The following is a 17,068-nucleotide window of genomic DNA, read 5'->3' on the forward strand; positions in this document are numbered from 1 at the left end:
ATGTTAATAAAATTCTCATGTAATTTAATTTCGACAGTTTCTGCAGTTAGTCGTGTATAATTACGTTGGACACTAAGTATCTTGGCCTCATTGAATAAAAATGTGTTTTTCATTAACAGCATGAAAGACTAATTCTGACACTGCTGAACAAGAAGCCCGAACTGAGGACACTTGCTGTTTAACCCGGAAATTCAGAGGAAACTGCGTAGGTCCTTGGTAAGATGAGTTGCTATCACCACAAGATATGTTGTATACCAGGTCAGTTATTTGTGTTTTGCGAAAGAGGAAAGAACTGAGCAATTGTTCAGTATAGCGTGTAATTTCCATATAGGTCTGGTCAAACTCTTAAATTTTGTATCTTTAAAGAATGGGTTAAGCTGTTTGGGCCACTGTTCAACGTATGGGACTTAATAACCTTAAGGACTGTAGACTCAGTGATAATGATTATTTATTCTCACTGGATGTTACTTCGTTATATACCAATGTAAATGTTGAATATACATTTAGATATTCTTTGGGATATGTTAAATAAGAACTCTATACCAATTAATTATACAAAGCTTCCTATTAAAGAAATTTTTCACTTAATTAAACTCTTAGTTGAAGCCAACTATATCACCTTTCGAGACAAAATATACCAACAAATTTTTGGTTTTCCAATGGGAATAAACAGCTTAAGATCGGAGGTCTATCTCTCAATGATTGAGCATACATTTGACAACTTTTCTACCCCATATGACATACTACTTGGATAGTAGTACTATCCAAGACATTTTACATTTGCTTAATAATATTCATCTCAGACTCAATTTTACATTGGAAAGGGAAAATATGGATACTAAGTCATTAAATTTTCTGAAGTTCATGCTTACCTGGGACTCGAATAAAATCCAATTGAACATATATTGTAAGCCAACAAACACTGCTATGCTTCTGCATTATAACAGCTATCACCCGTTCACCTACAAAATGTCTTATCTTTAATCAATTTCTTAATGCCGATAAATATTCAACGATGGAATGCGCTTTAGACACAGAAATACAGATAGTAATCAGCAGATTGTTAAACAGGGCCCCTTGCTGCTAAGGATAGGATACAAAAAAAACTACACCAACCAACAATAGTAGTATCAAAAAATACTTTGTCCCATACATTGAACAGTGGCACAAATAGTTTAACACATTCAGATTGTGGCCAGACCAATATGGAAATTATACGGTATACCGGACAATTGCTCAGTTCTTTCCTCTTTCGCAACACAAATACATTACCTGGTATACAACATTTCTTCCAGTGATTGACTCTTCTTAACAAGGATCTACGCGTTTCCTCTGAATTTTTGGGTTAAACTGCACGCATCCTCAGTTCGGGCTTCTCATTCAGCAGCATCAGAATTAGCATTTTATGCCTTTAATGAAAAACATTTTTATTCAACAAGGCCAAAATACTTATACAAGACTATTAATTGCAAAAATGGTCAATTTAATTACATGAGAATTCTATTAACGTTCACCAGCCATGTATAATCTCCGATTCCGTCTTATTGCGTGCATGAGTGAAGACTAATAATCGCTATTTAAGATTCATACTCTCACATTCTTGGTAATTTTTGCTCCTGTGATCACGACGTTATGGTTGAAAAGCATTGTCAGCTTCAGGAAGGAAAATCTTTTTTTTAAAATTCACATTAAACTTTTTAAAATTAATTTAATTATTTTTTATTGTGTTCAAAAAATTTTGAACAATTCCTTCTCCTTCCCCAATGCCAATAAATAGTTTAATTTTTTTGTGCAGCATGAACTTCGATTTCAGAACAATTATCCATTATTTGTAATGTGTGTATTTTTATTTTATACGTTAATAGAAACTCTATTCGAAATGGTACATGGCCAACGTCACTTTCCAACTTAAGGATAGCAGTTCTGGTCCTTATATTTCTAATGGTGGTTGAACCATGGTTAACTTCTTCAATAAATAAATTCCTTTGGGACATTGGGGATTTTCTTCATATACCACAAGGTGAGTCTGCATATTGGTTTAAATTTTTTTAATTTTGATAGTTTTTGTTATTAAAATATCTGGTTTATTACTTTTTATTTTATTTAAAAATTTCCTATGGTACCTGTGAATCTAAATCAGTGCCTCCCTAATTTCATGTAGCTTGGAATTTTTGTTTCCTTCATTTTTTTTTTTTTTTTTTTTTTTTTTTGTGGTCTACATATGAATATAATAAAAATAACAAATATCATTTTCATAATAGCATTTAAATAACTAAGAAGAGAAGTAATGTTAAGGATGAAATTGTTTAGCTCACCTAACTACTTCTGTCAGTAGCAAAAGAAGACAATTTTATTATTATTATTATTATTAGCAGTAGTGGCAAATAATGCAAGAAAGTGAACTTATATAGCATCAGGGGAAAAAAGTAAACACTTCCGACATTTCACTTGTTCAACTCCTCTACAGTTTATGTAGATCTTACGTGATATTCAAACTGCACAACATCAGATGGGAGTTTGTTCCAACATCAACCACCTTCTGGCTGAAGGCAAATTTGCACACTTCCAACCTGCGTTCATTATTCTTCAGTTTGAATTTATACTCTCCCCCCAAGTGTTTCCATGATGGATTCCACCATTGAATGACTCTTCTCTGCACCCATTCCATGAAGGATTCCATCAGCATTGAACTTACTCAATCCATTTAAGGCCTTAAACACCTCAATAAAATCGCTTCAATCGGGTGTCTAGTTCTTCAGACACTGAAATTTGGAAAACTAAAGTGTTTCCTGGTAAGAGCACCCTTTTGGGCTTCCACCAATCTTATTGCTGTTCTCTGCACTTATTCCAACAGATCCACATTAGATCTGGGTCAATTTAAGTATAAAGTTATACTGATTTAAAAAAAAAAAAAAAAAAAAACACATTCAGCAGCTTACTGTATTTCTATCTTGAATGAAGAGATCGGCAGAAGGACTACTGTATGAGGAAGGATTCTGATTCTGTGGGTTACAGAGCTTGCTAACTAGGCACCTCAAAAGCGACCTGATTGAGGTTTATAAGGCTCAGTAAAATGAATGAAGGTCGAATTCTCACAGTTATAGAGAATTCCAGAACTAAGGGTCATAAACTCAAATTACAGGGCATGGGGTTTAGATTAGATTGTAGGAAGTTTTTCTTTTAGCTAGTGAGTCATTGATGGCTGGAACAAGTTGCCCTCACAGGTAGTTGAGGCTGACAGTTTGAATAAATTCACAGGTCTACCGGATACTTAACCTATGTGCATTATAGCCATTGTTGCTGAAGGACCAACTAACCCAACAACAACAGGATACTTAACCTGCAACTTCCTTGCACTATATGGCAAATACTATTACTGTAATGGGTAATAATAGTCTGAAACCGTGTTGGGATATTCTACTTTAAATGTTTATGAAAACTATTTTGAGAAGTACATTATGGTTGTTCGTAATGAATTCATGTGAAATATGAATAATGCTAATTAAGCCAAATGAATTGTTATCAAGTGAATTTTGTGATTGAAGTATCCACAATAAATATAAACTGATTGATAATTAGTACTTTCTGGTTTCTCTGAATCTTGTTATTAGGTCTACGAATTGAGATATTAATGAAATAAAAATTATATAAAGTTAATGAGTTAGAATTTGGATCTTTCTTGTTGATTGGTGTACATTTCTGAATGCAAACTTAAGAGAAGGTATCAAAAAGTTCGTACCCTGACCTAGATAAAACATCAGTAGGAAGATGCCGTTTATAAGTTGTCTACATATTCAATAACTAACATATGAAATTTCATTTCCCTAGGTGATCATACACGAGACGTTGAGTCCTGAATTTGAGGAAGGATGCTACGGTTGACAAAGTGGAGTATCGAGCAGTGATCAAGTTCCTGCATTTGCAGGACAAGAAAACTCAGGAAATTGACAAAGAAATGAAGGCTGTGTATGGGCAGAATTGTTTATCCTATGATACTGTAAAAAAAGTGGATTTAAGTGTGGCTATACAAGCGTCTTTAATGAGCCAAGAGTTAGAAGGCCATTAACATCCACAAACAGTGAGACTGTTGCAAAGGTTTTGCAGCTGGTGCTGAGTGACAGATGTGTGACAATTCATTTCATCTCAAATGCAGTGGGAATTAGTTATGGGTCTGCCCACAGCATTTTACATGACCATCTGCATATGTCTAAGGTCACCACACGATGGGTTCCAAGATTGCTGAAGCCTTTGCAGAAGCAAAGTTAAATGCAGTGTTCTTGCCAACCTTTGGATTTGTGTAATCCACCATATTCTCCTAACCTAGCACCATCAGACTTCTTGTTTTGAGAAATGAAGAAATCATTGCATGTATGCCACTTTGATTCATTTCAGAAAGTCGTCAATGAAGTGGAATTGTGGTTTCAGGCAAAAAGTGTGGACTTTTAGATTGAGTCATTAAATAACTTATCCGTAGATGGGAGAAACGTGTTGCTATACATGGAGATTACATAGAAAGGGATTCAAGTTCCCGAGAAGTTTCATCTTTCTAGGGCTATTATTTCTAGGTAAGGGTATGAACCTTTTGATACCTCCTCGTACATTAGTGAAATTATAGGTGCTGGCCGACCATTTGGATTTACAATGGAAATTTTTTTTAAACTCTATTTGACCACTTCTTTATCCCACCATCATGATGTAATTGGTGACAAAGAGTTTCTCTGCCTTTTTGCAAAAGCTAATTTTTTTCCTTTTCTTTTTCTGTTTGTAAAAAAAATTGAAAATTACTTGATCAGATTGGAATTTTGCTCATTTTTGTTAACAAATTAGCCTCAGGTGTGTTAGTCTATATTGCAAAATAGAAACACAGGATTATACTTTGTATTCTTCTTAGTATTTCGTAGTAGTTGTGTGATGCAAAGCTAAATTAAAAATGTCTTGTAGTAAGATGACAAAGAAATATGAGAATTTCAGAAGACATATGCAAAATTTTCTATATTTTGTAAAATCTGAAAAAGATAAGTGGTTTGCTTTACGTATGTAGGTGTGATTTTTCAATTTCAAGCTCTGGGAAATGTGATGTAATTATACATCATCAAAGGCGGATATTGTTGGTATAGCAGAGACGTGGTGTCACAAAGATATAAGGAATGCAGAACTGGAATTTGGGGAGTACAATGTGTACAGAAAGGATAGACAGGACAGAAAGGGAGGGGGTGTTATGCTGTTAATTAAGAAAAACATAAAATCAAAGGAAGTGCACCCAGTTAATATAGATGAACAGTGCTCTGTTGAGTCAGTTTGGTGTGAGATAAGCACTGCGAAAGGAAAAATAAGGGTAGGAGTCTGTTATAGGCCTAATGACTTGAATGAGTACAATGAACAATTGTACAGAGAAATAGAGTGGGCCAGTAAATCAGAATGTCTTATAATGGGGGATTTTAACTTCCCAGATATTGACTGGAACTTGTGGGTTGGTCACTCACACCCTAGTCAGACTTTTGTGGATTTATTGGATGATTGTTTTCTGCAGCAGCATGTTCGAGAGGCAACCAGAGAAAGTAACACTCTTGATCTGGTTATCAGCAGTGATCATTCGTGTATTAAGAATTTGCAGATAAAGGAACCACTAGGTGGCAGTGATCACAGTGTGCCGAAGTGGGATTTACTCAAAGAGGTAACTACCGTCAGGGGTAAAGGAAAGGGTTTTTGCTTCCGTAAAGGGGAGTACAGTGGTCTCAGACAGTTTTTTTAAATTCTGTACAGTGGGATCAACTGACGATGTTACCGACAGTAAATTCTAAGTGGGAAGCATTCAAGGAATTAATCGTGGAAGCTACTAAACTTTATATACCGATTAAGAAATATCGTTCAAGGTTTAGGCCTAAATGGTTATCAAATGAACTAATGAGACTCGTGACAGAGAAGAAAAATGCATGGGATGCATATAAATTATCAGGTGACGCAGAAGCCTGTGGCAGATATAAGCTAGTCTGTAATCAGGTCACAAAGGAGGTTTGGCAGGCGAAGGTGGATTACGAGAAATCTTTGGCAAAAGATGCTAAGAAAAACAGCAAGGATTTCTTTACTTATATAAACTCTAAAAGGAAGGGGATGAATATGATTGGTCCACTTGACATCGATGGTTCGACTGTTGATGATCCTGCTCAGATAGCAAACAAACTGAATGAGTATTTTGCATCTACATTCACACGTGAGGAATTATTACAGTTTGAAAATGGAAGAAGGTTATCAAATTGTAGCAGTGTGCTTAATGATTTTGTAATAACTGAGAGCAAAGTGGAGGAGAAATTGTTGAAGTTAAACATAAGAAAGGCACCTGGGGTGGATGGGATCTATCCAGTTATTTTAAAGGAGGCGGCAAAGCAACTAAGCAAACCCTTAGCCATAATTATGAGAGCATCCTTGGACTCAGGGGAGGTTCCCACGGACTGGAGATGTGCAAATGTGTCCCCAATTCACAAAGGTGGATCGAAGGGTGATACGAGTAATTACAGACCAGTTAGTTTAACTTCTGTTCCGGGTAAAATAATGGAGTCATTTTCACTTTGCTCTCACTGGTTAAAGATGCATTGCAGGATCATCTAGACAAGACTGCAGCAATAATTCAAACACAGCATGGGTTTGTTAAGGGAAAGTCTTATCTGACAAATTTGATTGGTTATTATGATGTGGTCACAAAGGAACTGGATGCAAAAAATAATTTTGATATCATATACTTGGATTTCAGGAAAGCTTTTGACACTGTTGCGCATGGAAGACTACTGTACAAATTGGAGCAGAATGGTATTAAGGGTAAGTTGCTACAATGGATAAAAGGATGGTTAAGTGGGAGAAGACTGAGGGTGGTAATCAATGGGTGCTGCTCTTCGTGGACTAATGTTATTAGTGGAGTCCCTCAGGGTTCGGTGTTGGGTCCACTGTTGTTTTGTGTATTTATCAATGATATTGATGAAGGTATATCAGGCTTAATGTCGAAGTTTGCAGATGACACAAAGGTTGGCAGGGTTGTTAATGGCAGTGTGCTACTGCAACAGGATCTAGATAATTTGGGCAGATGGGCTAAGAACTGGCAACTGAAGTTCAACCTTGACAAATGCAAAGTACTGCATATGGGTAGAAGTAACCCCAGAGAAACTTACCAACTGTGTGGTACTACACTTAAGGTGGTAGAAAATGAAAAAGACCTGGGAGTAATTGTGCAGTCAGATATGAAGTTTTCTGAGCAATGCTGCCAGGGTAGGTCATGGGCTTTTGTCAGTGATATACAGGAATTTTGCTAGCAGGGAAAAGGAAGTGATTATCCCTTTGTATAAGGCAATGGTCAGGTCACGCATTGAGTACTGCGTACAAGTGTGGGGGTCCCATTTTAGGAAGGATGCAGATTTGCTTGAGCGTGTACAGAGAAGGGCAACAAGATTGGTGAGGGGAATGAAGGGATCCTCTTACCAAGAGAGGCTTAAGTTCTGCAAATTGCAGTGGCTGGAGACTAGGCACCTGCGCGGTGATCTGATTGAGGTCTATAAGGCCTTGAATGGGTTGAGCACGCTGAATTCTGATGGGATCCTTCCACTTGTTCAGATTACGAACCTACGGGGACATAAGTTCAAATTAAGAAAGGACAGATGTAGAATAGATGTGCGGAAATTTGCCTTTACCCAGCGGGTGGTTAATTAGCATTAGCATTAGTAGAGGCATTTGATGCAAGAAAGCAAGCTTATGCAGCATCAGCCAAAAAAAAAAAAAAACCCACTTCCACTTCACCCCTCCGTTCGTTCAAAATACCTGTCCAGCTGAGCCTTAAACTTATTTAGGCTATCAACCTCCACCACAAGGGATGGAAGTCTGTTCCACCAACCAACCACCCGCTGGCTAAAGGCAAATTTCCGCACGTCTATCCTACATCTCTCTTTCCTCAATTTGAATTTATGCCCTCTCATGTGATTATTCTGAGCTAGAGGAAGAATCCCATCAGCATTGAGCATGCTTAAACCATTCAAGGCTTTATACACCTCTATCAGATCACCTCACTGGTGCCTAGTCTCCAGACACTGTAATTTGCAAAACTTAAGCCGTTCTTCGTAAGAGCACCCCTTTGTTCCATTCACTAATCTTGTTGCCCTTCTCTGTACTCGTTCCAGCAGCTCTACATCCTTCTTGAAATGAGGCCTCCAGACCTGTATACAGTATTCTAGGTGTGGCCTGACCATCGCCTTATACAATGGAATAATCACCTCCTTATCCCTGCTGGAAAAATTCCTGTATATCATTGACAATACTCCATGAGCTACTCTTGCAGCCCGTCTGCACTGCTCAGAGAACTTCATATCTGCCTGCACAACAACCCCCAAGTCCCTTTCATTCTCTACCACTGTCAGTGTTGTACCACAGAGTTGATATGTTGCTCTGGGGTTGCTGTTTCCCATGTGTAGTACTTTACATTTGTCAATGTTAAACTTCATTTGCCACCTCTCAGCCCATCTGCTCAACCTTTCCAGATCCTGTTGCAGCAGCATAGTGTCAGTAGTGTCCTTGACAACCCTGCCAACCTTTGTATCGTCTGCAAACTTGGACATTAATCCCGATATACCATCATCAATATCATTTATAAATACAGAAAACAATAATGGACCCAACACTGAGCCCTGAGGGACTCCACTAATAACATCAGTCCACGATGAGCAGTGTCCATTGATTACCACTCTCTGTCTTCTCCCCCTCAACCACCCCTTTATCCATAGCAGTAATTTGCCTCCAATGTCACACTGCTCCAATTTGTGTAGCAGTCTTCCATGTGCAACAGTATCAAAAGCCTTTCTAAGATCCAAGTATATAATATCAAAGTTATTCCCTGCATCCAGTTCTTTTGTGACTGCATCATAGTATCCAATCAAGTTGGTCAGGCAAGACTTCCCCTTAACAAAACCATGCTGTGTCTGAGCTATAACTGAAGTCTTGTCTAAATGATCCTGCAGTGCGTCTTTAACCAGTGCCTCCATTAATTTTCCTGGAACAGAAGTTAAGCTCACAGGTCTATAATTACTTGTGTCAGCCTTTGATCCTCCTTTGTGAATTGGGGTCACATTTGCACATTTCCAGTCTATGGGTACCTCCCCTGAGTCCAAGGAAGCTCTCATAATTATGGCTAAGGGTTTGCTTACTTCCTTTGCTGCCTCCTTTAATATAACTGGATTGATCCCATCCACCCCGGGTGCCTTTCTTGTGTTTATCTTCAACAGTTTCTCCTCCACTTTACTCCCAGTTATTTCAAGATTCTGTAGCTTACTGCTAGAGTTGAATACACCTCTGGCATTCCCCTTGGTGAATAACTCCTCATGTGTGAATGTCGATGCAAAATATTCATTTAGTTTGTTAGCTACCTGAGCAGGATCATCAACAGTTGACCCATCGATATCAAGTGGACCAATCTGATTCTTCCCTTTCCTTCTAGAGTTTACATAAGTAAAGAACTCTTTGCTGTTTTTCTTTGCATCCCTTGCCAAGGATTTCTCGTAATCTGCCTTCGCCTGCCTAACCTCCTTTGTAACTTGGTTGCATATCAACTTGTATCTATCATAGGCTTCTGTGTCATGTGTTAATTTGTAAGTATCCCATGCATTTTTCTTCTCTGCCATATGCCTCATTAGTTCATCTGACATCCATTTTGGCCTAAACCTTGAACAATATTTCTTAGTTGGTATGTAAAGCCTAGTAGCTTCCAAGATAAGTTCTTTGAATGCTTCCCATTTTGAATTTGCTGTTGGTAACATCATCAGTTGGTCCCACTGTATAGAATTTAAATACTGTCTCAGTCCATCGTAGTCGCCTTTACGGAAGCAATAACCCTTCCCTTTACCCCTAATGGTAGTTACCTCTTTGAGTAAATCCCACTTCAGCACACTGTGATCACTGCCACCTAGTGGTTCATTTATCTGCAGATTCTTAATGCATGAAGAATCACTGCTGATAATCAAATCAAGAGTATTGCTCCCTCTAGTTGCCTCCCGAACATGCTGATGTAGAAAACAATCATCCAATAAATCCACAAAAGCCCTGCTAGTGTGTGAGTATCCAGCCCCCAAATTCCAGTCAATATCTGGGAAATTAAAATCTCCCATTATAGGACACTCTGATTTACTGGTCCATTCTATTTCCCTGTACAGTTCCTTATTATACTCATCAGAGTCATTAGGCCTATAGCACACTCCTACTCTCAATTTTGATCTCCCAATGTTTATGTCACACCAAACTGACTCCACACTGCACTGTCCAGCGATGTCGACTGGCTTCACTTCCTTGGTTTTTATGTGTTTCTTAACTAATAGCATAACACCTCCCCCCTTCCTATCCTGTCTATCCTTTCTGTAGACGTTGTACTCCCCAAATTGCAGTTCCGCATCCCTTATATCTGTGTGACACCACGTCTCTGATATCCCAACAATATCTGCCTTCGATGTTTTGAGCAATACCTCAAATTCATCAAATTTATTTACTAAACTCCTAGCATTGGTGTACACGCAAGTATACCTGCACCTGTTTCTATTCTTAGCTACCCTAACACAACCCATGTGTTTACTTGTACCACAATGGCTCCCAGCAGTCTCTGAAATACCATGCATCTTGTTTTTCAGGCTTCTGCTCATTCTAATAGAAGCAGTGCAAGAATCTCTTTCACCTCTGCCAGTGGCTACTGTCAATCTATTGGTCTTTGTCTCCCCCCAAGCTAGCAGTTTTCCGACCCACCTAACACTGCCTCGATAGCATCAGCAAATATTCTTGCACCCTTTATATTTAAGTGTATCCCATCCCTGTAGAAGCAATCTCTCCTGTTAACAAGTACAGTCCAGGCTGAAAAAAATTCTACCCCTTGAGCCTTGCACAATCTTTCCAGGGCCGAATTGATCGACAAGGCTCTCATCATATACTCCCTCCTATCGTGTCTGGGCAGAATTGCAGACACTTTCAAATTCAAAATTGCTGGAACAAACTTCCATCTGTTGTTGTGGAAGTTGATAGGTTAAATAAATTTAAGGAGGAAGTGGACAGGCATTTGGAGAGAATGGTGTGATTTTTTTTTTTTTTTTTCTTTTTGGCTGATGCTGCATAAGCTCCTACACTTGCTTTCTTGCATCATGTGCCACTACTACTACTACATTTGCAAGCATGTAAATATAAGGACACATGCAGTGCCTAGAAAGAAATGCAAAAATAGATGTAACATTTCAGTGATGTTGATGTCATATTTTTCACAATATTTACTTTCATATTTTGTCATAAACATATACACAATCTTTTTTTGAGTTTTAAAGATCATGTAGGGGGGTTGTTGTTCAACAGTTTGCTTGTTTCGTTTAAATGTTAGGCCAGTTTTTGAAAATCCGAACATAGATGTTCAATCCAGTGTACCTAACATCCAAATTTATTGAGACCATTACGCCTAGATATGATTGATGAATATGATGTGTACATTTATTATAACAACAGTTTTTGAATCATCCATTTCCTTTTTGGCAGTTGATTACCCTAGATTAGCTTATCATAGGGATTGATATCCTTTATTATCTTAGTCATAGGGATTTCTTCTGCTGAAGTGTGGACAGTTTATAATAAGAAGAGTTCTTTTGTTCAGTGATCAAGTACTTTATTGCTGCACGTGATTACATGGTGTCAATGTTTCTATTGGAAAATGTTCTTATAAATGCCAAGGTAGCACAGAATTTATCGGTTGGTAGTGTGTCATTTTCAGGTTTGAGATTTTTTTGAGGACAAGTTTCAGTACTTCTTGGTGTCATTAATATGAAGAAATAGATGTCAGTAACATCAGTTCTGTCACTTTTAGTGTGAAAAAACCTGCCAGATAAAATTCTGAAAGAAGAATTTGTTTGCCCACTGACACGTGCACAAGGAAATGTTTGAAATATAACAGATTATTCCAAGTCGTGTGATATTTTAACAATTCCCTTGTTTGTTTGTTATTTGGTTTTTAGGAGCATTAGCAACTAAGGCCATATTTCTCCGGGATATGCGGTGGTCATTCCTTGACCTTTCCGCATCTTTCATATTTGGTGGTGACGGGCTCGAACCCTGGTCTAATCAAGAAGCCGTGTGCTATGCACTGCTGCTCCTTCCCACCTGGCTACGGAGGCGCCAACAATTCCCTTAACAGTACTGGGTGTGAGAGAATATTCAGCACGGTGAGAAAAACTGAGTTCACCTTTTTGCTTTCTAAAGAATATTTGTGGAAATGCTCTAGACAGGCAAGGCTTATTTATTTTATATCTAACACGAAAATCCAAGGAGAAATCCACAGATAGAAAAATCCTAGGCAAGAAAACGTTTGAAAGCATCTTGCACTGGCGAACATATAGATTCCATCAGCTTTGATCTATTGTTGATACTTTGATTAACTTATGTTGCACATCTATTTACTACTTAATATATGTAAAACTGTTGTTTCATTCGAATTTTTCAGCCATTGTTTTTGTATAGAGAGTGGTAGGTGATTCAAATTTTTAACTGTGGTAACTAGGTAGCTCTGATGTAAAATTATATAGTGTAATACGCATCAGTGCATTTAAGATTCTGTTAGATAGTGTAGTATTGACAATTAATTAATTAAATTTATTGGTTTTATTAATTTAAAATATTATGCACCTGAGTAGATAAGCAAAGAAACAGGCGCAAAGTGGCAGGAGTGCTGTGACTCATGGAAAAACTCATGTGACTCACCAAAAAAGGGGGTTAAAGGAACTACTAAAAGATGACAAAATCAGAATAAATTAAAATAAAATAAAATAGACTGCCCCATCATGCCCCATATCGACAGAGGACCACGAGACCAATAATGGTCATGGAATCACTGCATTTCAATCGCTTATTTTTTATTTTATTTAATTAAAAAAAAAAAAAAAAAAAATATATATATATATATATATATATATATATATATATATATATATATATATAGTGAATATATCTTTATAAAATGCTTAGGTATGCTGTCCAAATTAACTGCTAATTGTTGCCAGCACCCGTTCATGTGCCTACGGGGCTAGCCGGGTAGGTAAAGTGCTTGCCTGGCAACCCAAAGGTCGCGGGTTCGATTCCCGCCTCGGGTTTGGATCAAAGTACTGCAAAAACCTTGGGAGGTGCATTATGGCCACAGAAGCCTATGCACCAACAACTACCAAAAGAAAAAAAAAAAAAAACCCGTTCATGTGATTCGCCTCACATGACCGGGAGGCACCTCCGTGGGCAGGAGTAGCAGTGCATAGCACACGCTTCTTGATTAGACCGGGGTTTGAGCCTGTGACCACCAAATACGGAGGATGCGGAAAGGTCAGGAAATGACCACCGCATATCCCCGGAGCAGTATGGCCTTAGTTGCTAATGCTCCTAAAAGCCAAATAACAACAATAACAACCTCACATGACCACCATACTGGGTGGTCATGTTTTATTTTTTTATTTTTAAAAAATTTTTTATTAATTTTTGTACTAATGTTTTTTGACTGAAGAAAGGCAACCTATGCCTGAAAGCTGTTGATGTATATTTATTTTATGTCTTCATTTTTAATAAACTATTCTAAGTTTTAAGAAGTGTAAAAATGGCTGTACAGTATGTAAGAACTTTGAGAAAATCTAGAAGAAATGCTAATGAAACATTAGAGAAGAAATCTAAGAGACTGAAATGAGACACTCTAAAGACAGACAGAAAACATTGAAGAAAGAGAAGCATTAGTAGAGGCATATGATGCAAGAAAGCGAGCTTATGCAGCATCAGCCAAAAAAAAAAACCCCACTCCCATTTCACCCGTCCATTTGTTCAAAATACCTGTCCAGCTGAGCCTTAAATTTATTTAGGCTATCAACTTCCACAACAAGGGATGGAAGTCTGTTCCACCAACCAACCAACTACCTACTGGCTAAAGGCAAATTTCTGCACATCTATCCTACCTCTGTCTTTCCTCAATTTGAATTTATGCCCTCTCAGGTGATTATTCTGAGCAAGAGGAAGAATCCATTCAGCATTGAGCATACTCAAACCATTCAACGCCTTATACACCTCTATCAGATCACCTCGCTGGAGCCTAGTCTCCAGACTCTGTAATTTGCAAAACTTAAGCCTTTTTTCGTAAGAGCAACTCTTTGTCTCTTTGTTCCATTCATTAATCTTGTTGCTCTTCTCCGTACTCGTTCCAGCAGCTCTACATCCTTCCCGATATGAGGCTTCCAGATCTGTATACAGTACTCAAGGTGTGGCCTGACCATTGCCCTATACAAGGGAATAATCACCTCCTTATCCCTGCTAGAAAAACTCCTGTATATCATTGGCAAGACACCATGAGCTAATCTTGCAGCCCGTCTCCACTGCTCAGAAAGCTTCATATCTGCCTGCACAATTATCCCCAGGTCCTTTTCATTCTCTACCACTGTCAGTGTAGTACCACAGAGTTCATATGTTGCTCTGGGGTTACTGTTTCCCATATGCAGTACTTTTCATTTGTCAATGTTAAACTTTATTTGCCACCTTTCAACCCATCTGCTCAACATTTCCAGATCCTGTTGCAGCAGCATAGCGTCAGTAGTGTCCTTAACAATGCTGCCAACCTTTGTATCGTCTGCAAACTTGGACATTAAGCTTGATATACCATCATCAATATAATTTATAAATATAGAAAACAACAATGGACCCAACACCGAACCCTGAGGGACTCCACTAATAACATTTAATCCATGATGAGCAGTGTCCATTGATTACCACTCTCTGTCTTCTGCCCCTCAACCACCCCTTTATCCATAGCAGCAATTTGCCTCCAATGCCACACTGCTCCAATTTGTGCAGCAGTCTTCCATGTGCAACAGTATCAAAAGACTTTCTAAGATCCAAATATATAATATCAAAGTTATTCCCTGCATCCAGTTCTTTTGTGACTGCATCATAGTATCCAATCAAATTGGTCAGGCAAGACTTTCCCTTAATAAAACCATGCTGTGTCAGAGCTTTATAACTGAAGTCTTGTCTAGATGATCCTGCAGTGCTTCTTTAACCAGTGCCTCCATTAATTTTCCTGGAACAGAAGTTAAACTCACAGTTTTATAATTATTTGTGTCTGCCTTTGATACTCCTTTGTGAATTGGGGTCACATTTGCAGATCTCCAGTCTATGGGTACTTTCCCTGAGTCCAAAGAAGCTCTCATAATTATGGCTAAGGGTTTGCTTATTTCCTTTGCTGTCTCCTTTAATATAACTGGATAGATCCCATCCACCCTGGGTGTCTTTTTTATGTTTATCCTCAACAATTTCTCCTCCACTTTCCTCTCAGTTATTACAAAATCATCTAGGTCACTGCCAGTTTACTTCACCTCTGGCATTCCTCTTCCAGAATAACTCCTAGTGTGCGAATGTAGATGCAAAATATTGATTGTTTGTTAGCCACCTGAGCAGGAGAGTGAACTGTTGAAACATCAATATCCAGTGGACCAATTTGATTCATCTCTTTTGTTCTAGAGTTTACGTAAGTAAAGAACTCTTTTCTGTTTTTCTTTGCATCCTTTGTGAGCCGACCGGGCTAGCTTGGTGGGTAAAGCGTCTTCCTGGCAACCCAAAGGTCGGGGGTTTGAATCCCGCCTCAGGCTTGGATCAAAGTACTGCAAAAACCTTGGGAGGTGCATTATGGCCACAGAAGCCGATGCACCAATAACTACCAAAGGAAAGGGAAAAAAAAGGCATCCTTTGCCAAGGATTTCTCATAATCTGCCTTTGCCTGGCTAATCTCATTTGTGACTTGGTTACAGACCAGCTTATATGTATCATAGGCTTCTGTGTCACATGGTAATTTATATGTATCCCATGCATTTTTCTTCTGTCACATGTCTAATTAGTTTACCAGACATCCATTTAGGCCTAAACCTTTAACAATATTTCTTAGTTGGTATGTAAGTAGCTTCCAAGATAAGTTCTTTGAATGCTTCCCATTTTGAATTTGCTGTTGGTAACATCATCAGTTGGTCCCATTGTATAGAATTTAAATACTGTCTGAGACCATCGTAGTTGCCTCTACGAAAGCAAAAACCCTTCCCTTTACCACTGATGGTAGTTACCTGTTTGAGTAAATCCCAGTTCAGCATACTGTGATCAGTGCCACCTAGTGGTTCCTTTATCTGCAGATTCTTAATGCATGAAGAATCAGTACTGATAATCAGATCAAGAGTATTACTCCCTCTAGTTGCCTTCCAAACATGCCGATGTAGAAAATAATCATCCAATAAATCCACAAAAGCCTTGCTAGTGTTTGAGTGACCAACCCATTCCAGTCAATATCTGGGAAATTGAAATCCCCCATTATAAGCCTCTCTGATTTACTGGCCCACTATTTCCCTGTACAGTTTCTTATTGTACTCTCAGAGTCATTAGGCTTATAGCACCCTCCTACTCTCAATTTTGATCTCCCAATGCTTATGTCACACCAAACTGACTCGACCCTGCACTGTCCAGTGATGTCGACTGGCTGCACTTCCTTGGATTTTGTGTGTTTCTTAACGAATAGCATGACCCCTTATCTCTTGCTATCCTGTCTATCCTTTGTGTACATATTGTACTCCCCAAATTCCAGATCTACATTCCTTATATCTGTGTGACACCACGTCTCTGATATCCCAATAATATCTGCCTTTGATGTTTTGAGCAATACCTGAAATTCATCAAATTTATTTATCAAACTCCTAGCATTGGTGTACACACAAGTATACATGCAACTGTTCCTATTCTTAGCTACCCTAACACAACCCATTTGTTTACTTGTACCGCAATGACTCCCAGCAGTTCTTGAAATAACCTGCATATTGTTTTCTAGGCTGCTGCTCATTTCAGTAGAAGCTGTGCAAGAATCACTTTCATCTCTGCCAGTGGCTACTGTTAATCTATTAGTCCGTGTATTCCCCCCCCCCCCAAGCTAGCAGTTTTCCAACCCACCTATCGAGGCAGTACAGTAAACTTTGCGGTATCTGTATTCACGGTCACTGATTTAATATAAAATGAAACCTGAAAA

At 38.4% G+C, this 17,068-nt stretch overlaps 1 protein-coding gene across 1 annotated transcript in view; it reads left to right on the forward strand.

The window, feature by feature from the left end:
* LOC150075137 (carnitine O-palmitoyltransferase 1, liver isoform-like) overlaps positions 1-17,068 on the forward strand; it is a 317,335-nt gene that overhangs the window by 26,490 nt on the left and 273,777 nt on the right. The window contains exon 2 of the mRNA XM_090388328.1: positions 1,866-2,020. Within this exon, the coding sequence (XP_090244454.1) occupies positions 1,866-2,020 (155 nt within the window). The remainder of the gene's footprint in view (positions 1-1,865; positions 2,021-17,068) is intronic.

This window comes from Mastigoproctus giganteus, chromosome 14 (assembly GCF_048544385.1).
Source record: "Mastigoproctus giganteus isolate SK-2022 chromosome 14, ASM4854438v1, whole genome shotgun sequence".
In the NCBI taxonomy this organism is placed as follows: domain Eukaryota; kingdom Metazoa; phylum Arthropoda; class Arachnida; order Uropygi; family Thelyphonidae; genus Mastigoproctus; species Mastigoproctus giganteus.